The sequence below is a fragment of the Caenorhabditis remanei genome, chromosome X (assembly GCF_010183535.1).
Source record: "Caenorhabditis remanei strain PX506 chromosome X, whole genome shotgun sequence".
NCBI lineage: Eukaryota > Metazoa > Nematoda > Chromadorea > Rhabditida > Rhabditidae > Caenorhabditis > Caenorhabditis remanei.
In genome coordinates this window covers 8,826,404-8,848,598 of record NC_071333.1, presented here as the reverse complement: position 1 = coordinate 8,848,598, position 22,195 = coordinate 8,826,404, and the positions used below count along the sequence as shown (strand labels likewise).

General features: G+C 36.9%; 2 protein-coding genes across 2 annotated transcripts; both read left to right on the top strand.

The window, feature by feature from the left end:
- Positions 1-15,417: 15,417 nt before the first annotated feature.
- Positions 15,418-18,291, top strand: GCK72_023722 (uncharacterized protein; the record flags this gene model as incomplete). The annotated part of the gene is made up of 6 exons (XM_003109549.2): positions 15,418-15,546; positions 15,596-15,719; positions 15,766-15,952; positions 16,957-17,002; positions 17,616-17,793; positions 17,867-18,291. 6 exons carry the CDS (start codon positions 15,418-15,420, stop codon positions 18,289-18,291), a joined length of 1,089 nt encoding a protein of 362 aa, XP_003109597.2.
- Positions 18,292-19,313: 1,022 nt separating this feature from the next.
- Positions 19,314-20,875, top strand: GCK72_023721 (uncharacterized protein; the record flags this gene model as incomplete). The annotated part of the gene is made up of 6 exons (XM_003109640.1): positions 19,314-19,350; positions 19,400-19,570; positions 19,622-19,677; positions 20,292-20,371; positions 20,464-20,552; positions 20,841-20,875. 6 exons carry the CDS (start codon positions 19,314-19,316, stop codon positions 20,873-20,875), a joined length of 468 nt encoding a protein of 155 aa, XP_003109688.1.
- Positions 20,876-22,195: the final 1,320 nt, after the last annotated feature.

Here is a 22,195-nt window from a genome sequence, read left to right as displayed (position 1 = left end):
ATCGTAGCTTTTCACTATTATGCGTGGAAGCTGAGATTTTTAGTTTAATTACTAAAATTATTGAATTCAATTACTAAAATACCAAAACAAGACGCACTTCTAAAGAGGAAATAATATTTTATCGAACACTAAAGGGAATTTATTTCAACTTAAGTCGACATTTTCAGTAAATAGAAAGAGGCGAATCCTACTATTTTCAAATTAGATCCACAGTGGTATCAACCATGTGAAAGGGCAAAAAGATCAGATCAATTTGGTTGATGTGTAATATGACGTGCTCGCCCTTCTGAGACATTGTCTCTTCAAACTATCCCGTTATCTGTTATTATGCTCATCAACAAAGGCTGATCATATCAATAATTGTCTTATTCTCGAAATTTGATACCTGTCCGACAGCAGCTCGGTGATAATTGAGAAGATTAACAAGATGTGCGGCTAGGGAGAAAGAGAGAAGTGTGTAATCTGATGAGATCAACCTGACATGTGTTGTCATGTTCAGACAAGATGTCTCAGGTTACCGTACCTCAGTCAGTGATAACAGGAATTTGAGAACTGAGCTTTCCAATTGAAAATAATAATCATTACTTGTTTTTTTTGCTCTTTTTCTTCTCCATCTCAATATTTTAACATAAGAAAAAAGCTCATCTGAAAACAATATCATTCAATTTTTCGTCATAAAATCTCTCCCGATCATCATCAAATCCGAGTATGTTCTACACCACTAACGAGCATCTGTTTGTAGTTGACTTTGATTCAATGCATCCGTCATCGCCTCCCCCCTCAGATATTGGTTAACCGTTCTTTCTTTCAATAAGAAAAAGTTTTGAATCGGAAACATATTTATTTGTTCTCCATTGGTATGTGCTACCTTTTATTTTTGTATAATAACAAAAAGGTCGATGATTTTATTAGTAGAATGCATGTCCAAAATAGGGCAATTGTTCGATTTGTGTAAATGAGACAGTGGCTAGAGCATGACTCATATGTCCTACCAAATAGGCTCATTGAAACTTTTCTTTCCGTTTGCACAGTTATTATTTCATAGGTCAGGAAGGGCACGCTGAACCAAGATAGATCTCATCACTCACCCCTATAATTCATAAAGTGACAATAGATGTATGATTTAATTGATGTGTTTCTTTATATTTTTCAGCAACCACTTCTCGTGATTTGTTTTATTTCATTTTATTACCGCTGATACACCACCATCGATAAACTAACCCAACACATAAAACATCATTCAATCGGAGATTTTCATAGCAGTTAGCTGTTAACACAATCTTATTTGGTTTTCTACCGTGATACTGTAGAATTGGTCATTCCCTTATTTTTGTTTCCTATCTACAATATTCTGATCGTTTACTACCTATTTCGTGAGTAGACAAACGATAACTTCCTCTTTCCCAAGTTTGTTCGTTTTTGAAAAAAAAAACAAGAAATGAATGTATCAAAATCCAATTTCAAATTGGTTATGGTTTCGTGGTAATAGGCAAGTTAAACGGATTAAAAAACGATTTTGCAAATCTCCGATCCTATTTTATATGTTGCCATTTCCCTCCCGGTCATTTTCGATTTTTTCTACATGTTTTTTCCTTCCGTTCATAATAACTGTTCATTTAGTTTTACTATATTTTCATGAAATCTTACTAGTTTGGCCCCTTAATTCATATTTGTAACACAAATGAGAAGGAGAGGCGTTTGACAAAAATTGCGTGCTTATAGAGGCCTCGTTCAAATCTCAATTTGTCTCGGGTGACACGCTAGTCTTCCCCACTCTTTCCCGGTGAAAGATTTTAATAAAACCCGCCAAAGGAGGATGTGTTAAATGGCGCAATTCGGTGGTGCCGAAAGTGTTAGTAATTAAATTTGTTAGTATCCAACAACAAGACAAATCCTACGTCTTATTGGAAAATCTGTGCAAACATAGCATAATACAAAGAGGAATTGGAGAATTTAGAGGGGAAAAAATCCATTTCGACTAGTAGAAGCTCCCCCGTTTTGTTTTTGTAACAGCAACAATTTTACAATGCAATATTGGAATTTAGAGTAGAATAGGGAGCCAGAAATCGGGTGAAGAAGGCCAATTAACGCGTTTGGAGAAAATGAGCGAAAAATTGGAGGACATAAAGAATTTAGTCATTGTCTTACTTTTTGAATTGAGTCTACCAATTCATTGAATTGCTTGAAAAGCAATTATATCAAAAGAGGGTTCTCAGGTTTTGTCGAAACAATGAAGCTGTGCTTGTTAGATTTAGGCAACTACCGTAATCCTTTAAAATATATTTTCATTAAAAAAATGTATTTTTTCTGCGAAATAATTAAAATTTTTTGGTTTAAAGGTTATTTTGTTGTCCATGATTTGTTAAATCTCTTGAATTCCACTCTGTGTTTGATCCCCTATTCACTATTACTTCCAATGTCTCATATTACTTTCTCCCTCCGTTTTTCTAGAAAATTGCCTAATCTTCCGCAAATCGTCAATCTTTGAATACTCAACATTCAAATAACTCGGAAATAATACACATAAGTTTTGAATAATTCACGTCATTAAAGGATCAGAAACAAGTCGAATCATTCGATTTGTTTTGCACGTTGAATTGTATGACAATTGGCGTTGACGTCGCCACCGTCGCCCACCGATCATCGTTGAGCTGTCCCTCCGTTTACCGTCCCTCTTTTCGTTTGTCTTCGGTTTGCAAATTTTAATTCTTTTTACGACTTTTACAATGCGGAATGATGACGAATTTAGTCCGTCTTATTGCAAACAGAACTGTTTTGGGCCAATTATGTCCTTTTTTGGGTGCTGAGCCGATTAGACAGACCTCCTCGTTCGATTTCCTGTTCTACAGTAGTACGAGGAGAAGGGGAAATTTAAGAGGAAACAAATAAAACGTGTACTTATTAGAGATGGAAGACGGAAACTGGAAGTGACTGGTCTTTTGAAGCTTATTCGAAAATTTGAAATATTGATTCATTCGAAATAATTTCAGTAGCAGTTCCGTCCCTTCCTTAACATTTGTTTTGTGTTTTCAACTTCCTCTAAACTCCACAAAAATTCATGTCATAAAAGAAACAAAACTCATTATTAAATCAAGGATTACTTGACTCTTCTTATTCCACATTTCGCCTTTTCTAGGGGTTTATGTCAGTGTTGTGTTTGAAAGAAGTGGGAGAATCTGCACGGAGATAAGGATCTGTACGCATGTCGTGAAATGAGTTTACCGAAAGGTATTAGGGGGTGATTAGTTGGAGGCAAGGCTTTATTTTGGAGAAGAGAAGAAAAGAGAGGGGGGTGCTTGCTTGCTAAATGATTTGTCTCATATTCCGAAGGCCATTTTTCATTGGTATAACCGGGTCCCGTTGGAAAAGAGTTTCACTATTCCAACAACGAGGACTTCTTTTTGCCCATTCTCAAGAAAACAACGATATTTGGAAGGGTTTTGATTGATTTACATGTTTTTGGTCGAACTGACACATATTAGGTTGTCAGGAAGCACGCCATGAGGGACTGCACATAACTACGGGGTTATATTTGAGATTCATTGCTACCTATAGGTATAATTCCACTCTACTATAACATCTATCGACTTCATCTCATGAATTTTATTTGGCAGCTCATAAGACGTTAGCGTTTACGTCTAACGGTATACTACATAAATTGAGCGCTATTTGAATCGATGTATATAAAACGATTGATAACGTGATTAAGGTCCAAATAGGGTTAGAATGATGATATATTAGGGAGAAAAAGAAGGAAAAGAAAGAGAAGAGAGGACGTGTGATAATCTGTCGAATTTTCTCGCTTTTTGATTACGTTGTACTAATTTGATACTGCCGCGTGGGAGTTTCAAGAAGTGAGAACCGGTTCGCTGGTCCTAGACCATGTTATTTTTACTAAAGAAAATGATTGAGATAAGATAAAGTAAATGGGAAAGAGGGGGAAATAAATGATGGATAGGTAAGGGTATGACATGATATGAAGAAGTGAAGCGGTGGAATGAGAGAAAACGAAAAATGTCACCCTCTCTACGCACCTCCGGTGAGAATATCTCCCTTTAAAACATTTATTTATATCAATGACACTTTCCTTTTATTTTTGCTACCTCTACTTTTTGTACTTTATTTTTCAGTTCTCTCATCAAACGGAAAGTCAAAGGAGCAGGGATTATTAGAATATGTTCTTTTTCCTTTTCCTTCCACTTTTTTCTTCGTCTGCCTATCGAACGGCAACTTTTCCTACTATCCCATTTAAGTTAAACCCCTTAGGCACAAAAGCGTACACACCAAACCAAAACCGGCGTCGTCGCTCCTTCTCAATTGGTCGAGGCTTAAAACCCCGCCCACAATTCACAATTTCACACGTTTTTGTGTGCTTGTCATACCAATGTATCCTCAAATCTTTTATTATTTGGGCTTCCCGTTTTACTTGACAAGGTGCCCAACTCGATTTTCATCTCTTTTTCTCAGACCGCCATAAAGTGTTTCCCATCTCAAGAACTTTCAATTTGCCGGTTCCACCCGTTCACAAGTTCTAATATGGTGGGTCAATTCAATTTGAGAAAAAAGAGTTCGAAATTATGCAAATCCGGTCGCACAATTTCGCACTTCTCACCTCCTCCTTTAGTTTCGGGGAGCCGCGAATAAATGGCTGTGAAAGCATGACCCACTCACTGAATGAACACTTTCTCAACATTTTAGGTGACGCTTCGTTTACTTTTGTCGTGTTTTTGCAAATGTGTTTCAAGTGTCATTAAACAAGTTGTCAGTAATCCGCGTAAATGAATTTTGACAAGTGTGATGATTCTGATTGACATTTACTTTTAGTTTCGAAATTTTCTTATCTACAGTATGTTCGAAACAGACCATTAGGAGACTGAAAATAGTTATAGGAGAATCAACAATAACACAACGTAAACTGTTTGTAGTACCTATTTCAAAACAATGCTTACAATTATTCTTATTTTATTAAATCAATCATTAATTTTTATCTTCTTAAGAAGTTTACTTTGAAAAACTAATTCAACACTCTCTATTTATATTTTATTTGAAACGAAGGAACAAGTCACTGACACGTTACATTCAGAAGAGGAGTTAAGTGAGATTCAAATTAGACCGGGTCACAGAATTAGATGGTATGGGTATTGAGGGTAAGATATTTAGTAAGATTTAGTTTGGCAATATTAGATTTCAAACACCGGGAAGAAATTTTAACGGGGAAAACATGTTCAGGAAGTTCATTCCAGCAATTTAGTGTACGATTTCCAATGAATTGTGAACGTTGATTAGACGTATTCTTTAAAGCGCACCGAATGTAATATTTGTGCCTACGTAAGTTGGCGACATCAGGATAATACATACGAAGGTTATCATAAATGCATATCTCCTTAGATATCTAGGATCATTAAGGAATATAAACCAGCTCATGTGTGAAAACGATGTGTTTAAGGGGACAGTCTTAACAACTGACCCAATTGTTATATTCCCTTTAAAATACCATGTTAGGATAATGTTAGTTCTAATGAGCGTTGTCCACCTGATCGTCATTTTTCCCTTCACCCATCTTCTCATCGCCACGCCTCATTGCACTGTTGGCACCTGCTTAAATTTCTTTGTCATACAACAAATCATCTTCATCATCTGCTATTTCAAAACAGTCTTCGTTTCTATTCTGTTCTAAATTTCTCGCCTATTGCCTTGCCTTATCAGTATGTAATGGACTCAATTGACCAATTACAATTCCTACAGTAATCCCGAAATGTTGCCATTTCTATCGATTCATACTATTTCAATTCGAATCAAAAACGAATCAAAAAATATTATTTCTCATCAATTGTACAGTTTCTTTTTGTTTCCCATCGAATATTCATAAAATTTCCTTTTCATCTAGCAAAATTCGATGTATTCACATGGATGCTGCTACTGAAAAATTCGATATTCTCTGAAAGATTTGGTGAGAGTGAGAAGAAATTTTTATGAGTCGTTCGTCCCCTTCTCCTTCTCGCCACCTTTGATTTCTCTCCTTCTAGCTGCCCATCCATGGCGCTGTATCCATCAAACATTCACGGGAAGTATGAGCATTTGAGCACCCAATATGTATGCGGAAAGGTGCGGACGACAGTGATAGTCATCCACTAATCATAAGCGCACATATTGGGCACCAATATGCTCATCTTTCCCATTTTTTATTCTTCATAATATTTCTTTAACTATTTCTTATTTCACTGAATCCATTTTGTTGCGCAATCATTTTAATCTTTAAGTTTAATCTTTTGTTTTTGTCTTGTCTTTCATTTTTCGAGTAACTACGATTAGTTTTATGGGCGGCCCAAATGAGCCGAGGATTCAATTTTTGATGATGAATACCTTCTTTTGAGAAGAGAAGTCAGCCAAAGAAGACAAAAGTTTTTGTGAAGAGTGGTACTGGAGGAATCATCATTTTAAAGAGAAAGTGGTTGGGTTAAAGGAAACGGGTCTTCTCCTCCTACTCCGTGTAATTCCTCAAACATGTCGTACACAAAGCCGAAATGACAGAATGCTTTTGGTTATTGGCTCAAAATGGCACAATTATGTTAATCCTTTGCGAGTAGTTGACTTGTATCGGTTTGAGGTGTCGCCGGTGTCAAACATCATTTCGTCACCTTTTGGCGACGGCGGCACACTTTACCTTTATTTTTATTTTTTCTAGGTTTTTTCCCAGATTCAACTTTTGGGAGCACGGAAACAAGAGCGAGGTCAAAAGAGATGTTATTATCATAAGAAGTTTACATATAAGATGAAAATGAATTTCATATTCATAAAATATTTTTTAGCATACTGTAGATTTAGTCGGGTTATCTATTTGATCTTTGGCAACGTTCCAGAATTTCAATACATTCAACGGTATTCGAAGACTATAATTATGGTATACATTTCTATTATAAATTGAATAGGAGGCATTGAACCGAATTGATTTCCATTTCCAACATCATAGTCTTTCAGATACCTCCACTTTCACGGAACACTCTATAATTAGTTAGAAAAGAAAGCAATACCGAAATACCGTAGTATTGACGTTCTACTCTTTTCTTATCCCCCCGCTCAATTCTCAATCGTCTTCTGACTATTTCCGTGCAAGTCGTCAATTGTTTGCAAATATGAGTAATTAGAAGAGAATTATCCGCGCATATTTTCCAGTTGATTTAAGCCCCTTTGAATGGTGGTCGGTGTGCCGAGGAGGGCGGCAACCTCATCACAAAAAGTTTTGGTCAGCTTCTTCTTCTTCTATTGTTTTCAATTAGAAAAAATGTATTAGTTCTCTTTATTTTCAACCAATTCAATTATAACTCATTCCTATAAGCTTTTTAATATGGTCTAACAAAGTTTGTGTAAAAAGTGATTCATTATTAAGGAAAAAGAGAAACGAAGAACTTAAGATGTGTGTATATGTTTAGGCGGACATTGATGACCACCCATGTTTATCAAAAGATTAGACTTATCAAAAATTGTGGAACATATTGCTTTTTAGGGTTTCGTTCTTAGCTGTTCTGAGCTTTCGACACCTTTGATAAGACGGCTCAGACTAATTATTGAACAGAAAAGTGTCCATTCTGACTTTTTCTCAACACTTGGCCTTTTTCCTAATCGAGTTCTGGAAGACCTAGACCAAATGGCGGGCGCCACTCGGTCGAGAATAATCACCTGTCCCAACCCATTCATTTGGGAGGGGTGACTTGTGTACATGTGTCCTCCTTACCTTGGCTTCAATCTTCAATTTCTCAAACAACGGTATTGTCCTAGTAATGGCTCATTTTCATGTCGGTCTCATCATCATCGCCACCCATTCGGTCGCCAAAGCGTACCTCTCAATCAAACGCTTGTCGTGTCACTCATTCGGAGAAGGAGCCTTTTCTTTCTTGCCGTTGTCTCAAAACCGCGCGTATTTTATATTGAGACAGGCACCTCATAAAACTGCTCATCATGTTCATTGCATATATGTCTGATGTTCTTCCTGAATACATCAGTCATTATATCCCAAGCGTTTCTAGTTCTAAAAATGAAAAAAGTTTGGAAAAACAAAAATTAAAATTTTAAAATTTCAAAACGGTAGATATAACTTTGAAACTAGAAAGTTTTGAAAAAATCTGAAAAATAATGGAAAGAGTTGTACTTATTTAATCAAAATTAATCAATTACTTTGCAATCTATAATAAAATTAGAGTATCGAGGTTTTTACCACTTCACAAGGCCTTCTTTCAATAGTACACCGAGTCATTCATATAATTTTCGAACGTGGCTAGTCTCCTTAAGGTACTAATGCAGTAACAAAGAGGGTCTACTCCAAAGCGGGGGCTGCTCCACTCCCGCATGTCGAAAATGCGCCTAATAGACCACCTCAAATGATTTATTTCCTCAATTGCGGCCATTATATATCTTGAGATTGTAAATACGTAATCTTATTTGAGCCGAGATGGAGAGGGTCCACTTTTTCTCTCTTATTTTTCCAATAAATATGAGCCTATTCTCGACACCTTCTTTTCCGTCTTTTTTTCTCCACAACGGTTTATGGCTCCCATATACATAGCTATACGCCGAACTTGGTTCTTTTTCTGGGTTCTCTCCATTTTCCTTGTTCTGCTCCTCCCAGCCCATCCATCCCAGGAATTTCTTATCAACATTACCGTAATCCTCTTTTCACCTCCCACAAGTGTAATCAAATCAAATTTGCTTGCACACACAGTCCCAATACACGGGTTTTCAACACACGCTAGTGTCATAAGTAGGGGTATAAATGTAAATAAGATAGAGTCACACAGTTACATTGTGAAGAAGTGATTTGAACCAAAAAGTGTGTTATCAGATAATCCGTAAAATGCATCAAGAAAGTGAGTGACAGTCACGGCAAATAGTCTAATCTGTAATAAGCCTAATTAACAAGACATTTAGGTGCTTGAGTTTTCACACCTTACCAGGACTGAATTGAATGAGGAGGGGCAAAAACATGACATTGTGAAATTTGGGAAGCATAGAAGTAAATGTCACAAAAATGACAAGCATTTCCTGCAATTGACATCATTTCTAGGTTTAACTTTTTTTTCATTTTCGGAAAAAGAAAAATATAAAGGTCGATGGATATTGTAAAGCTGCTAAAATATCATAATGACATATTAATTTTTGATATGCTGAAGTGATGGGAGAAATGTTTCCATCAAAACTGTTTTCACACTTTCAATTTTTTATATTGATTCTTTGGCTGTCCCATTAGTATTAATAATAATATGAACAGTAATCAGCTTAGTTAAAAACGGAAATGAATCAGAATACTTAAAATTCCCCAAGTGTTATGCATTATTTTTCTCACTCTCAATTCTCAATTTCTCAACTAATTTTGCATTGAACACTGGGGCATCTCAGAACAATGAAAACTCAATGTGCACACCACACTGCTCACCTTTTTTAGACGACGTGTTGAGATGAAGCAGATGAAGGTTCGGTAATGAATCGAATTACTATGTGGAGAGTGGAAAATTGGCGATTTTCCCCTTTTCTCAAATGTGTCTGTCTTTTAAGTTCTTCCTGCATTCTAGTTTATTGGTTTCGTTTTCTTGCTCATTTTTTGCCTCCGTAGACATAAAAAACAAATACAAACTTATTGTATCTTGCACTTGTTGAAATCAAATCTTCTGGAAACATTTGATATCAAAAACCACACCTTTTGACGAGTCATACTTATATTCAAAGACGTCACATCACAGGTATTGTAGCCACAAGCCATCTCTCACGTTTTACAATCTTTTAAGTCACTTTGCTAGTACATTTTCTCAAGCATAATGAGATTCACTTGCCCCAAATATTGAATTGAATAGCAATAATAATATTGACAGTTTTGTTTGAGAACTTTCCAAAAAGCGTTTTTCATCCAATAGAGAATCTTTTAAGCAACGAATAAATTATATTTTCGAAAATCCTGAAGATTCAAGTTCCACAGTAGACGAAGTACAGTTATAATAAAATGTAGCAAACTGTGTGCGACAATTCCTTGTTGAGCAATTTAATTATAACTTCTTTTTTTTTGAAAAACTGCTAATCCGTTATACCTATTTTCCACTTTTCCATTTTTTTTTCATTTTTATTTTCCCGTTCTCTCCAATCATTTAGAGGCCACCCATTTGTCAATAAAGCTCAATTGCGCAGAAAATCAAACCTGGTCCTCGGTGTCCCAGCGTTTTCCGGAAAGAGAACACAACTTCTGTCTACAAATATTGTAGCTAGAAATCGCCGGTTGACGTTGCTACGGTTTCGGAACAAAAACGAATATTATTTAAATTATATAGCGCGCATGAATTTTGATTGGACACCCGCCACCACTGACACAATGTTTTATTAATTGAGGGGTCCCTCTCCTACATTTACGTTTTTATGAAAACAACGAATTTCTATATCGAAATCCGAAAATTCAATCTTCCTGTTCCGAAAAAGACATTGAACTTTATTTTCCGCTAAGCAAATAGTTCCAGAAGGAAAACATTCATAAATGGCTAAACAAGTCATCAAATGCAATATAAATGCGTGCATCAAGCTCTAGTAAAGTTGTTTCTGCTCGGTAGCTCATCGCGCTTACAACCACACTATCAAATAAACCATTATTATGCATTTCTATAGTAGAGCCCATGCCATTCTCTAAAGTGTTGCCATTTGTCGCCTCCTCCTCTTTGCTTGTTCCCTAAATTGTTCCGTAACACGAGACGCGCAACCAATTCTTCAGATCAAAAGTGTCGTTATTGTTCAGTTTCGAACCGTTGGAGGAATCTGAAAAGTGTAACTTTCTCACACCTGCCTGCGAAGTACAACGAACATCAGATTCGGACCATGAGATAAGAGTAAAATCGGCCAGATATCGGTAGACCACATCGCTTCAAACCAATTAAATGAGTAAGCGTCCCTCTTTTTGCTAATTATCCTCAATCGGATTGGTATGCACAATAGACGACGAATTGACCGTAACAGAATCGAGGACACCCCCTATCGAAGCCGCAGTTCAACTTTCTTTACCCCTAATCCCTTAATTTTATAGCGGCATCGTGTTTAGATTCCCCATCTCCACTGTCATTTTCATTTTTTTGATCCCTCATTCAAAAAGAGTACAGAGAACCTTCACATACCTCATTCAAATTGGTTTCCCTATCTTGTCTTCTCAGTTTTTCATATTCATACTCATTTCCGACCTGACTTAATTGGATGATCGATGACAGTTCGCAAAATGATGGCGCCACCCTAGATGCTTATCTTAGAACGTTGTAAAGGTAATCTTAGAACCTTGTCCTTCTCTCATTCTCTTTTTTCTCACTCCAATAGGTTCTCATAATTCAATTATGACTTATTGTATAGAAGAAGGTGCTGGAATCAACAGAATCCGTTCACGCCTATTGTCTTTCTACTTCCTTCCTTTTTTCCCAAGTGCTCATCCTTTCTGAACCCGCTTAAGTCAACATGAGAAACTGAACGTCCCCGTGCCTACAGGTGCTAAACGCCTTCTCACCTACGATAGCAGGTGCCTAGCTTCCGTAATTCGATTAAACACATCCACGGTATCTTTATTTTCGACTCGTCTAGTATATTCTCAGAAAAAGTGTCATTCAGAAGATCAGCTCACAAATATGTATACGTTTTGTGGAATTTGATAGACAAGCTCTTGGAATTTTAGTGGCTATGACAAGAGAGATGCGCAATTTGGTGGTGATGATGATTTGTAATGCATTGAGAATGAAATGTGAACTGTGAAAAGCTCTCTCCTCAACATTCTCAAATGATTTGTTATGCAAATCGAATGTTCGTCTCCTTTATATCTCACAGACCGGCAAACTTGGCTTTCACCAGATGTTTTATTTCTATCTTCAGCAGTCATCATATTCGACTCATTTACCTCCTTGCACAGCTTTATGCAATGAAAATGCTATGAATTTAATTAGTTTCATTGGAAATGATGACACGAAAGGCACAAATTGAATTGCCAACTGCATCATAACACTTGTCACATCACAAATAGTAGTAAATCATTTGCAAATTTAGAAAATTTCAGCAGTAAATTAATCTACTTACGACCCCTCACTTCCTATCCCACGCAATCTGGTCCTTCCGTTTGCCTTCCTTCTCTCTTATTTAATAGACAGTACAGTCATAATTTTGTGACGTGGAGGGCAATAAAAAAGTCATGAGATACCACTTGGACTATCAATACCGGATGTATGAGCTTTCCTAGGAGCAAACACCGTCCGTTCGTTGGGAAAGTCCCACACTCTTCCTATCTTTTTTTGGAGGATGTCTCATTTTGAAGATTTGATTATAAAATCTAATATCACTGTTTAGATTTAACTAAAATACGATACCAAAAGTGTAGGATTCTCCAGAATTCCCGCTGTCTCTTTGCCAGTTGCCCTCTCGTTCTAATTTCTGGCGAACTCAATAGGATTAGACCGTACCGCACAGCGTGGGGTCCTTAGGTCAATTGACGTCGGGGCTCATTGATACTTCCGGTATCGATGCAACAGTATTACGTGGTCCGTCGTAAACTGCACTCTCCCAGCCCGTGTGTACACCTCTCTTAATAACAATCGCCGATCGATCACTTCCGGTTTCTTTTCGAATGCAAGATTGTTTTTTTCTAATCTTGTCATTTTTATTACTTTTTTCTTGTTCGGGAGTTTTGAAATTGATACAATTGAATCCTAGAGGCCTAAAAATCCAGGTGATCCTAGTTTGGCCACTTTTCGTCTGATTGAAGATCTTATTCCTTTTTTCATAAAAGCCAAAATTATGAGCAGACAACAATTTCCAATTGTCTTCCGCAACCCAAACCTTTTCAATATTTGATGAGCGGTTTTTGACGATTAATGAAATGGACCATCCTCGCGGAGAGTAGTAGACACCAGACACTCCAAAAAATTTGCATTTCCATTCTGGGGTTTACTTTGGTTTCCCACGTGTCTCCCACCTGTCATTGCATCATTGCTAAATAGACAATCACAACCGGAAGTAAAGTAACACTTGGGGATTACTGTATTTGCAAATACTGTAATAACAATGTAAGTGGTATCAATTCAGTTAGGTTTCCTAGGTATCGGATGACCCAGCAGTAGTCGTCTTCTTCCTAAAACTACGGTGGAAGAGAGGAAGAGAAGTGGGCGGAGCCGGAAAAGAGCGTGGTGTTGCTCTCTTCGTTTGACACTGGCCCAACTCAATTGTCTGTTTCCTCTTCTCATAAGAATTAGCCAATTACATTAGATACTGTCCGATTCAATTTTAAATTTCTAAGATTTTTTTAAAAGTGCATTGCGACTGGATGAGCAATCAGTGATCTGATCTCTTAGGACGTGTGAGTCTACGAACTCCGTGAGTTGTTTCACTTCCGTTGAATTATTCAATTTCCGAAAAAGTCATTTTCCTCATTCTCGTCTTAATCCGAATCATCCGAATCAGTGAGATCTGAGCCTAATTCTTGAGCCTAATTCAATTAGAATCTCACTTTTAGACTCACATCATCCTCAGGTATCGGTGCTTTCTATGCACACATATAATCCGGATGGGAAGGAGATGAGGAGGGAGAAGGCACATCGAAAACAGAAAATTCAGATATCTAAGACAATAATTATATCATTACATGGCGCGTAATATATGCACCGCTTGCCTCTAGATACCTCATTCATTAATGAACCTATTTAGCAATCCAGTTAGGCTTTCTATATTTATACCTCCCGGGTATAACCACCGATTATTGAATGGTGGAGACTATATTCCCGTAGTAGAACATATTTTGAAGTGTTCCAGAATGAAATTAATTTAAGACGGACTCAAACTTCAGTTTCATTATAACTTGTAATCATAATGTTTTGAATGTTCTTTAATGATTGCCTAATATTTTATGTTTACTTGTCTTTTAGTTTTCCTACTTATTTTTTCCAGCTTCCCATTTTTTATACTCCTGTCAATATATTTTATATAATGTAAACTGATCCATTTTTCTATTGGCATCACACCTTTTGAAGGGGAGTGAGCACATTCTCATAATTTCATTAGTTAATGAAAATGTGGCAAATGGTAATTCGATCCTAACAGGAAAAGTGACTCCTGGGAGAGGGACCGAGACAACCACAAAGGTGAAAGGGCAGGAAAACAAGAAAATAATGTGGAGACCCTCCCTCATTTCTTTCCAAATTTCTCTTTCCGTTTCGGCCCAAAAAGTCGCCATCTTTTAACACATTAACTAATTGAATATATTGTGCGATCCCAATCGTTCTCGGTAGAAGATAGAACAATCTTTCTTTTTTCCCGATGGGACAAATCGAATTAGTCTAATTCATTGTCTTGGCATGCCTTCCGTTTTCTGATCTTTTAGTTCGATAAAATGATAAGAAGTTTGGTTTACCTACATTTTATCTACACGGCGGTAAACATAAAAGTGATAACATTCAAGAATATCTTATCAAATCAGTGAAACAGCGTACCTCTGTTTTCTTTGGTTTCTCAGACTTACTTGTTGCTTTTCTGCTAAGTCAGTGTTCCTGAAATCGGCTTATCTCAATTGCCTCTCACTTCCTGTTTATTTATAAATATCCCATCATCGTAATCTGCAGATATCCACAACACCTAAATTTAGCTCAACATAAAAAATTACATTTCGTTTCCCAACTAGTAGTTCTATTGGTTCTAATTAATCTGTTCTCAGTTTTTGAGACAAGCTGCCAGCGGATAAAGATAATACAGCATTTAAGATTCGAAAAAATTTAAGACTTTGTTCGCTTGCGTAAATGAAGAATTAATATGCCTCACCATTCGAAATAGCACTCACATTTTTGTTTAATTCGATAAGCCATGTTGCCAAATCCTTTCGCCCACAATCAAATTATCTGCTTAAAATTCTATATTTGTCAGGTAGATCATCTCGAAATAAACCAGATAAATCTGTGAATTTCGCATCACTTTTTTCTTCTGGCTCCCCTTCTTGTGCTTCTTATCATCATGTATTTTTATTAGAAGCGAAGACAAAAATACGAGTGTCAATCACCACGTCTGGGCGTGGACTTTCACTAGAATCGAACTACTTGTAAGAATGTGTTGGATTCTCATGTCTGATATGAAATGACTGAAAGCACATCAAGCATTATAAAATATAATATCTTACTCTCTTCATAATAATATTATTATTAATTTGTGCTCATCTCCTCCTCCCTTCTCTTACCTCAGTTCCAAATCAAATGCAAATTTTTCTTTGATTCAATTAACCACCTTTACTCTTCATATTTCTTGTTTTTCTTCAACTTCCTCCCCTCATCTTTCCTGTCTCTTCTCTAATACTTTATACGATTTTTTAACATTTTCAGTTCTAACTTCTAAGATCATTTTGTCATTCACACCGTTTTATTTCCAACTCGGAACACACTGTGTATGCCCGAGTTGAAGAAGAAAGACGAAACGAAAGATCAGGAAGATCCAGAAATGAACTGCCCACCACTTCTAAGATCAAATGGAGCCGATTTGAATCAGTACTCAAAAAGTCTTATGGAACAATTGCAGGTGAGAAGCCATACTTCTAAACTTTCCGAATAAACAAATAAATTTGCAGGCGCAGCTGTTTGCAAACCCATCTCTTCAGTTTCCATCATTTCCTCCAGCTTTTTCGATTGCTGCTTTAACAAATAACCAACATGAGATCAAGGACGAAGACGGGAAGAAAACACCAACTGGAGGTAATGCAGCCTATTATCCCTGTTTTTTGTAAAATTAAGTCTTCAGATAATATTCTTGATGGATCTTCAACACTGGATTGCAGAGAGAATGGATCTCCATCAGATGGTACTAACAGTCCAGACGATAACGGAAAAAGGAAGCAAAGAAGATATCGTACCACATTCAGTGCTTTCCAGTTAGACGAGCTTGAGAAAGTGTTTGGCAGAACCCATTATCCAGATGTGTTCACGCGGTAAGAAACCGAATCTGTCCTTCAATTAACTATTAAAATTTCACTTCTCTGAATTTTGAAACAGTTAGACGTTCTGGTTGCATTTCCATTTCTATCCCCTCTTTCCGCGTACACCATATGGTCTCAATTGAGATTTCAAACATGATAATGAGCAAGGCCATCTTCCGTCTCCTACCTTCTCACCTCTTATTTTCTAATTCATTTTCGAATTCACCTACGAAAAACCAAATGAAAATGAAATGAAAAATGAAGTGGTGAAGGGGGAAGGAAAGAAGGCGAAACTCATAATGAAGCAATCATGCAAAATGCACAATATCAAGTGTCGCGTCGCGTGTGTTTGCGCATAGAAGCTTTAATTGAAGAAGCACAAACTCATTTGCTCAATATTAGAGAGGTCCATTCTATGTAGTAGTAATATTGAATAAGAATTCCTGGAAAAATAATAGGGACCGACGGGAGAAAAAATTGTTTTGTTTTTATCTATAAAACCAACTCGAAATTTCTGAATCTTATCGATATGTGAAATCATTGTGTATTCACTATTCCCACATTACGAGTTCCCATAATTAGTTTACAGTAAGCAGCTATAATAACATTATGACTACCTTTCCCATGTTTCTAACGTCTGCCAAGATGCTATCTAGATCCTATCTAGCCGTAAACCTTCAAAACGTGTGTCTCCACTAAGGTGTCATGTATCCACAACCACCATGGCCACCACCTGTTAGCTCATCAATTAGCCTTTTCCGTTTGCGGATTAATTACCGTGAACACTGACTTCTGCTCTTTTTGTGCTCAAGCAGTGTCTCTCTCGCCCTAGTCAAAAACAATGCGTGATCAATTGTCGTAATGCCGAAAGGAGTGCCAAGGTCCGGTCGCAATTCAGACCTAATTGAGCAATGACAATTGCTCCGGCAAGCAACCATTCAAGAACCCCCTTTCCTTGATTTCCCCCTTCCAAAACGCTTTCAAGTGCTTAATTACACCGAAAAATCTTTTTGCAGGGAAGAATTGGCAACACGAGTCCAACTGACAGAGGCACGAGTTCAAGTAAGTTACAGTAGGATTTTCCAGCGCGAAGTTCCTATCAAGAGATAGAAAGAGAAATGCTCTCTACAAATTCATTTGATAATGCATAGAGAATAATAAATGTGCCACTAGTCGGGAAGCGATATTGGTCCCCCTTTCATCATGCGGGTGTTGGTATGACGAAGATTGTGCAGATTGGTTATATCACGAAAGAGTACTTATACCCAGTGAATGAATGAAAAAATTAGTTAAGCACGCGATGTTATCTAAATTGCTTCACGCGATTGCTCGCTAATCTTCTTTTCTAATAGGTTGTCGTCACCTCGCAATTAAGGTAAACGGAGGGACCAACACCTGATTTTACAGTAATTACCATAGATCACATTGCAGTCATAATGGAATTACATCAGCTATAATCCTATAAGTGGAGAAGCCAATTTTATACATAAGACATGTTTTTCTTACAATTTGAAGCATTTTGAACTAGGGGGTCTGAGACATGTCTTCAAAGATTTCATTTATCTAGTCGTAGTTATCAGGCGATACGTATATCAAACTATAATACCTCCTAGTTGGCGTCTAATACCACACATTTTTCTTAAAACGACAATTCCTCAATCTCTTTTCATTACAGGTGTGGTTCCAAAACAGACGTGCAAAATATCGCAAGCAGGAACGAAGCAGTACTCATCATCCTTATCAAGCTCCATTAAATATTCCAAATTCAAATGGAGATAATCCATACCAGATGATGCTGAGTCAAGAAGCGATTTTTGCAGCCATCAATCAACAAGCCGCCGCTCATCTTTTGAGTAAGTTACATTTCTCATTGTATTTTTCGATTTTTCTAAGGGTGACTTGATACGATCTAAATATCAATTTCAGGTGAACAAGTACGAATGGCTAATGCAGATCGTCGGTCGCAATCTCCATCTGTACCCGTCACTTCTGCTTCTCCAGTTTCTCAAAACGCAGTCACACCCACATTTGCATCAAACGCGGATGCACTCAACTTGTTTTTCGGAGGAGTAGCACCAGTCACTCAACAACTTCTGTATGTTCAACAACTCAGCAGAGCAATGGATGCATTCCGATCACAACTTATGGCCAATGCACCATCAGGAGCAACTGCTGAAGTAACCGACATTGTTCCATTGAAGACAGAAGATTCGAAATCAAACAGCCGAGCTGGCAGTTCCTCGCCAACACCAACAGAGAGCTCCAGAACAGCCGCCAACTCAGCGAGTCCAACAAACTTCGCCGATATGAACAGTCTGATATCCGACGTTAAGAAGGAAGAGAGTCCATGAATTTAATATACTTCAAATGTAATAATAGATAATTTTCCATTTTCAAATTCCATACTTTTCTAATTTTGGTAGATTGCCTGGTTGAAAACTCAATTTTATTGCAATAACGTTTCATATGTGTGATTCATGTATTCCAATACCCACTGCTTTGTCATTTGAACATCCCCTTTTTCACAATTCCCTTGATTGTTGCCCCCCACCACCGCCAATTTTTTGTATACCTCGGACTGTAGGTTTTTCATGGTTTCGGCTTTAAATTTCTCCCAGCTTTTATTCTATATAGTGTCGTTTCATCGAAGCCAGCCGGTGAGCTCTTCGCCTTCTTCTCTTCCCTCCGTTCAACCTTGACAGTTAGAATTCCTTGACTCAAACTGAATTCTGATCTCTTCTTTTTTTCCTCATTTGAATTATTTCTCCCTTTTGGATTGTAAGCAATCGTTCCGTTCTTTTGTAGCCTTATCTATTGCCTTCTTCTCCGTTTTACGCTTGTGTTCTAATCTAAAAAATATGTAAACTCTTCTTCCAGAATTGTTTCTTTTTGGAACAACCTCTCATCAAAGCCCTCCTCAAATTCTGTACTTCAAATGATTTGCACTCTTTCTTTGTCAATTTTACGTTGGATTTTTTCAATCGAGATTTTATTGGAGTTGAATAAATTTAGAAAAAAAAACATACTTATTTTTCATTTACTGTTCACAGAAATCAAAAATACGACACAAATACAATTATTCCGCAATGTCACAACATTGAGAAATAAAACAAATATGCTTTAGAGTGCCATAATAAAAGGTACAGTCGGCGCCTTTTATTTTCTACTTTTCCTGACACTTTTCGAATCGAAAATTCTACTGAGAACCAGTTAAAAACTCTTATTATCAGTTGAAAACGTTCTAGAACCTTCCTTAAAGTAGTGTAGATTTACGGTGAACAATGTGCGACTCGTTATGTTGGAGTGTCGTTTGTACGTGGAAGTGTAGCACCTCTTTACTCTCGGGCCTTTTGTTAATTATCGATTGAGTTCAATGTGGTTCCTATTGTTATTAGCGTGTTTCCTTAATGGTGAGTTTCAATTTATAACTTTAAATAATATTTGGAGATTTTTTTTTAGTAAATGCCCGTCACGTTGGTGAAATACTATGCCGACAGTGTGGAGCATCTTTAACCAGGCAGTCAGAACTCATCAACATCACAGGAGTCGATCGAAATCAGCTGCAGTATGAATACGACTTCCCGTTGGCTGGAAAAACTACAAAAGTGCACGTGTTGACAAATCCAGAAGGTATTTGTTCATAAATTTTTGGAATTTCGTGATCTATTTTCATTAATTCAGGCCACAAATTTCACGTTTTCGGTGCCAAGACCGCTCACCTGCATTTCCATGGCACGGTAAGATTTCTATTGCAAAACTCAATAAATATATGAAAACTTGAACAACATCAGGCCCATTCCGGGCTCATTACCAACTTTCGGTGGATATTGCTTGACGTCAATGGTTCAATTTGAGTCAACTTTAAATAATTCATATATTTAAATAGAATTTCAATGATGATATCATATCTATAAATATTATCACTGGAATAAATCGGGTTAAAAACGGATTTTTCTTGTCCTTTTCGTTTGTTTGGCAGTCTGGAAAATCATTGGCTAAGCGGATAGGAATAGTGGTTCTGATCACACGGCTATAAATCGGATGTGAATTTTATCTGTGCAAGTAGAAATGAAGTGTGCTATTAGACTAGGAAAGTAGGGACATGTGCTTTTTTTGTACATGGAGGTACCATAAAAAGTGAGATGAGATTAGAAGTAAATTAAAACGGGAATGCGCTCAGCGCTCAGCGTTCAGTATACTCACATACTTTTTTTCGAAAGAAAAGTGCCAATAAAATCTTTGGAATAAAATATTTCAATGGTTCTTCTGTCAATCATCAATAAAAAGTAGCTAAAGTTATGGAATCAAACATCATAAACATCATCCATTGTTTATTGTGTGCTATTTTCAGCCCCAATCTCAAGCAACTTGGTATCCTGGCTACAAATGGACAATTTGCCTTTGCCGATCTTGCAGTCGTCATATGGGATGGTAAGTGCTTAGTTTCACTTGACTTCTTCTTTTGTTCTCTACCAACCAAAACACTTTTTTATGCAAAAACGTAAAAAGAAAACGTCTTGCAGGTATTTCGAGCCAGAGAAGACAACGGAACTTGATGAGGAAAAGAAAAGCTTCATTGGTCTGGTTTTGGAGAATGTCATTACAGCGGATTGTGAGTCATTTGACGCCTGAAAAATGTATTTTTTGTAGGATTTTTTTGAATGAAGTCGGTATTGACGACAAGTTTTTGAAAATCCCCGGTGTAACAGATTAATAGTAAAGACCAATACCCTGAAATTGAAAAAAGAAAATAATTATCGAAAAGGAAAACAGGAAAGTAGAAATGGGACCGCATCTTCATCAATTGTACATTTCTGGGCTATGATAATAACTTTTTCCCTGAGAATATACTTTTTAGACGTTTCTTTTGAAAATTTGTCATTTCCAAATACATTTTCAGATGTGGACACCCTGACCAAAGTTCCGGACTTCTGATGAGACAGCTGAACTTGACATCATCCTCAGTTTTATGTGCCTTGCCTTAAATTATATTGTTTTTAGTATTTGTTTGCCGAATATTACATTGTAAACTTGTTTAATTCAAATTATGGGTTTCATTCATTCTTTTTCCCCTCTAAACTCACTGAATCGTTCGAAATGCCCCAAATAAACTTTTCCTACGGACCTTTTTAATTTACAAGTGACGTATTGCGCAAAGTTCAAAGAAAGAGATTGAAATGAATGCATTTTTTAAAGCCAATGCAAAAATTTGACAGCTAGACTTTCATTACTCTTTGCACCCATTTATTTTCAATTCGTTGACGCGGGGATGAAAGTTTTTCCGATTCCTCCACCAAAAATAGACAAAAAACAGAATCTGAAAGTTTTCGTGACTCAGTGAAACGGATGTGAATATTGAACAGGTTGAATTCGATTTAACTTTCAACAGTTGTTTGGTTTATTTTTTCAGACCGAATGGATTTTTAAAGATATTTGACGTTTTTTCTAAAACTAAATGCCAGAGCTAAAATTGAGAAGTGATCATGGAACTTACTGGAAATTACTATGTAGTATCACAGTTAATTTCATTATGATATCACTTTTTTACAAAAAGTTGTGGAGTTTCAAAGCATGTAATTTAGTGTGTATCATGTTGTCTCTTTCAAAATGACATTGATATCTAGCAACGACATCATAGCTCGAATAATTACCACTATAATATTTTTCAACAGTTTCTTTGCCCTTGGCTACAAATTCGTAAATCGAGGAACCATGAAACTGTTTGTTATTTCTTCAGAGTGTTATAATTGGTTGTAAAATTTAAATTTGCCTTGATACGTTTCTGCTCGAAAGCCATCGAGTTTGTAGTAGACTGATTCATTAATACTTTTTTCATTACTATTAGTCATTTCTATTGTTTCTCCTGGAATCTTGTTGTTGATGACGTTGATTCATTATTTAGTAATCATGTGACTACCATCTCGAAACAATAGAAATGCTTCTTCCCGAGACAAAGGTAGAAGAACAAATTTGCTTCGGTCGGATTAACTTTTGCAAAGGACATAAAACTCTTGCGTGGGCTCTCCCACATCACTCGGGATTTCTCTAAACGTTTTTGACTTTGTTCGAGTCCAGTGTACTGTGAAAAATAGCTTATTCTCTTTAGCTCCCACTCAGTATTTCTCCTGATTTCTTTTCCTACCTCCTTTTTACCTGGGTCCTCGCCACAATCCAAGCGCCGCCCACCTCGAGGCACCGAGGTCCTCTTATACTCAAGCCCACATTCATTTTATACTTTTTGTCAGCTCACCGGAC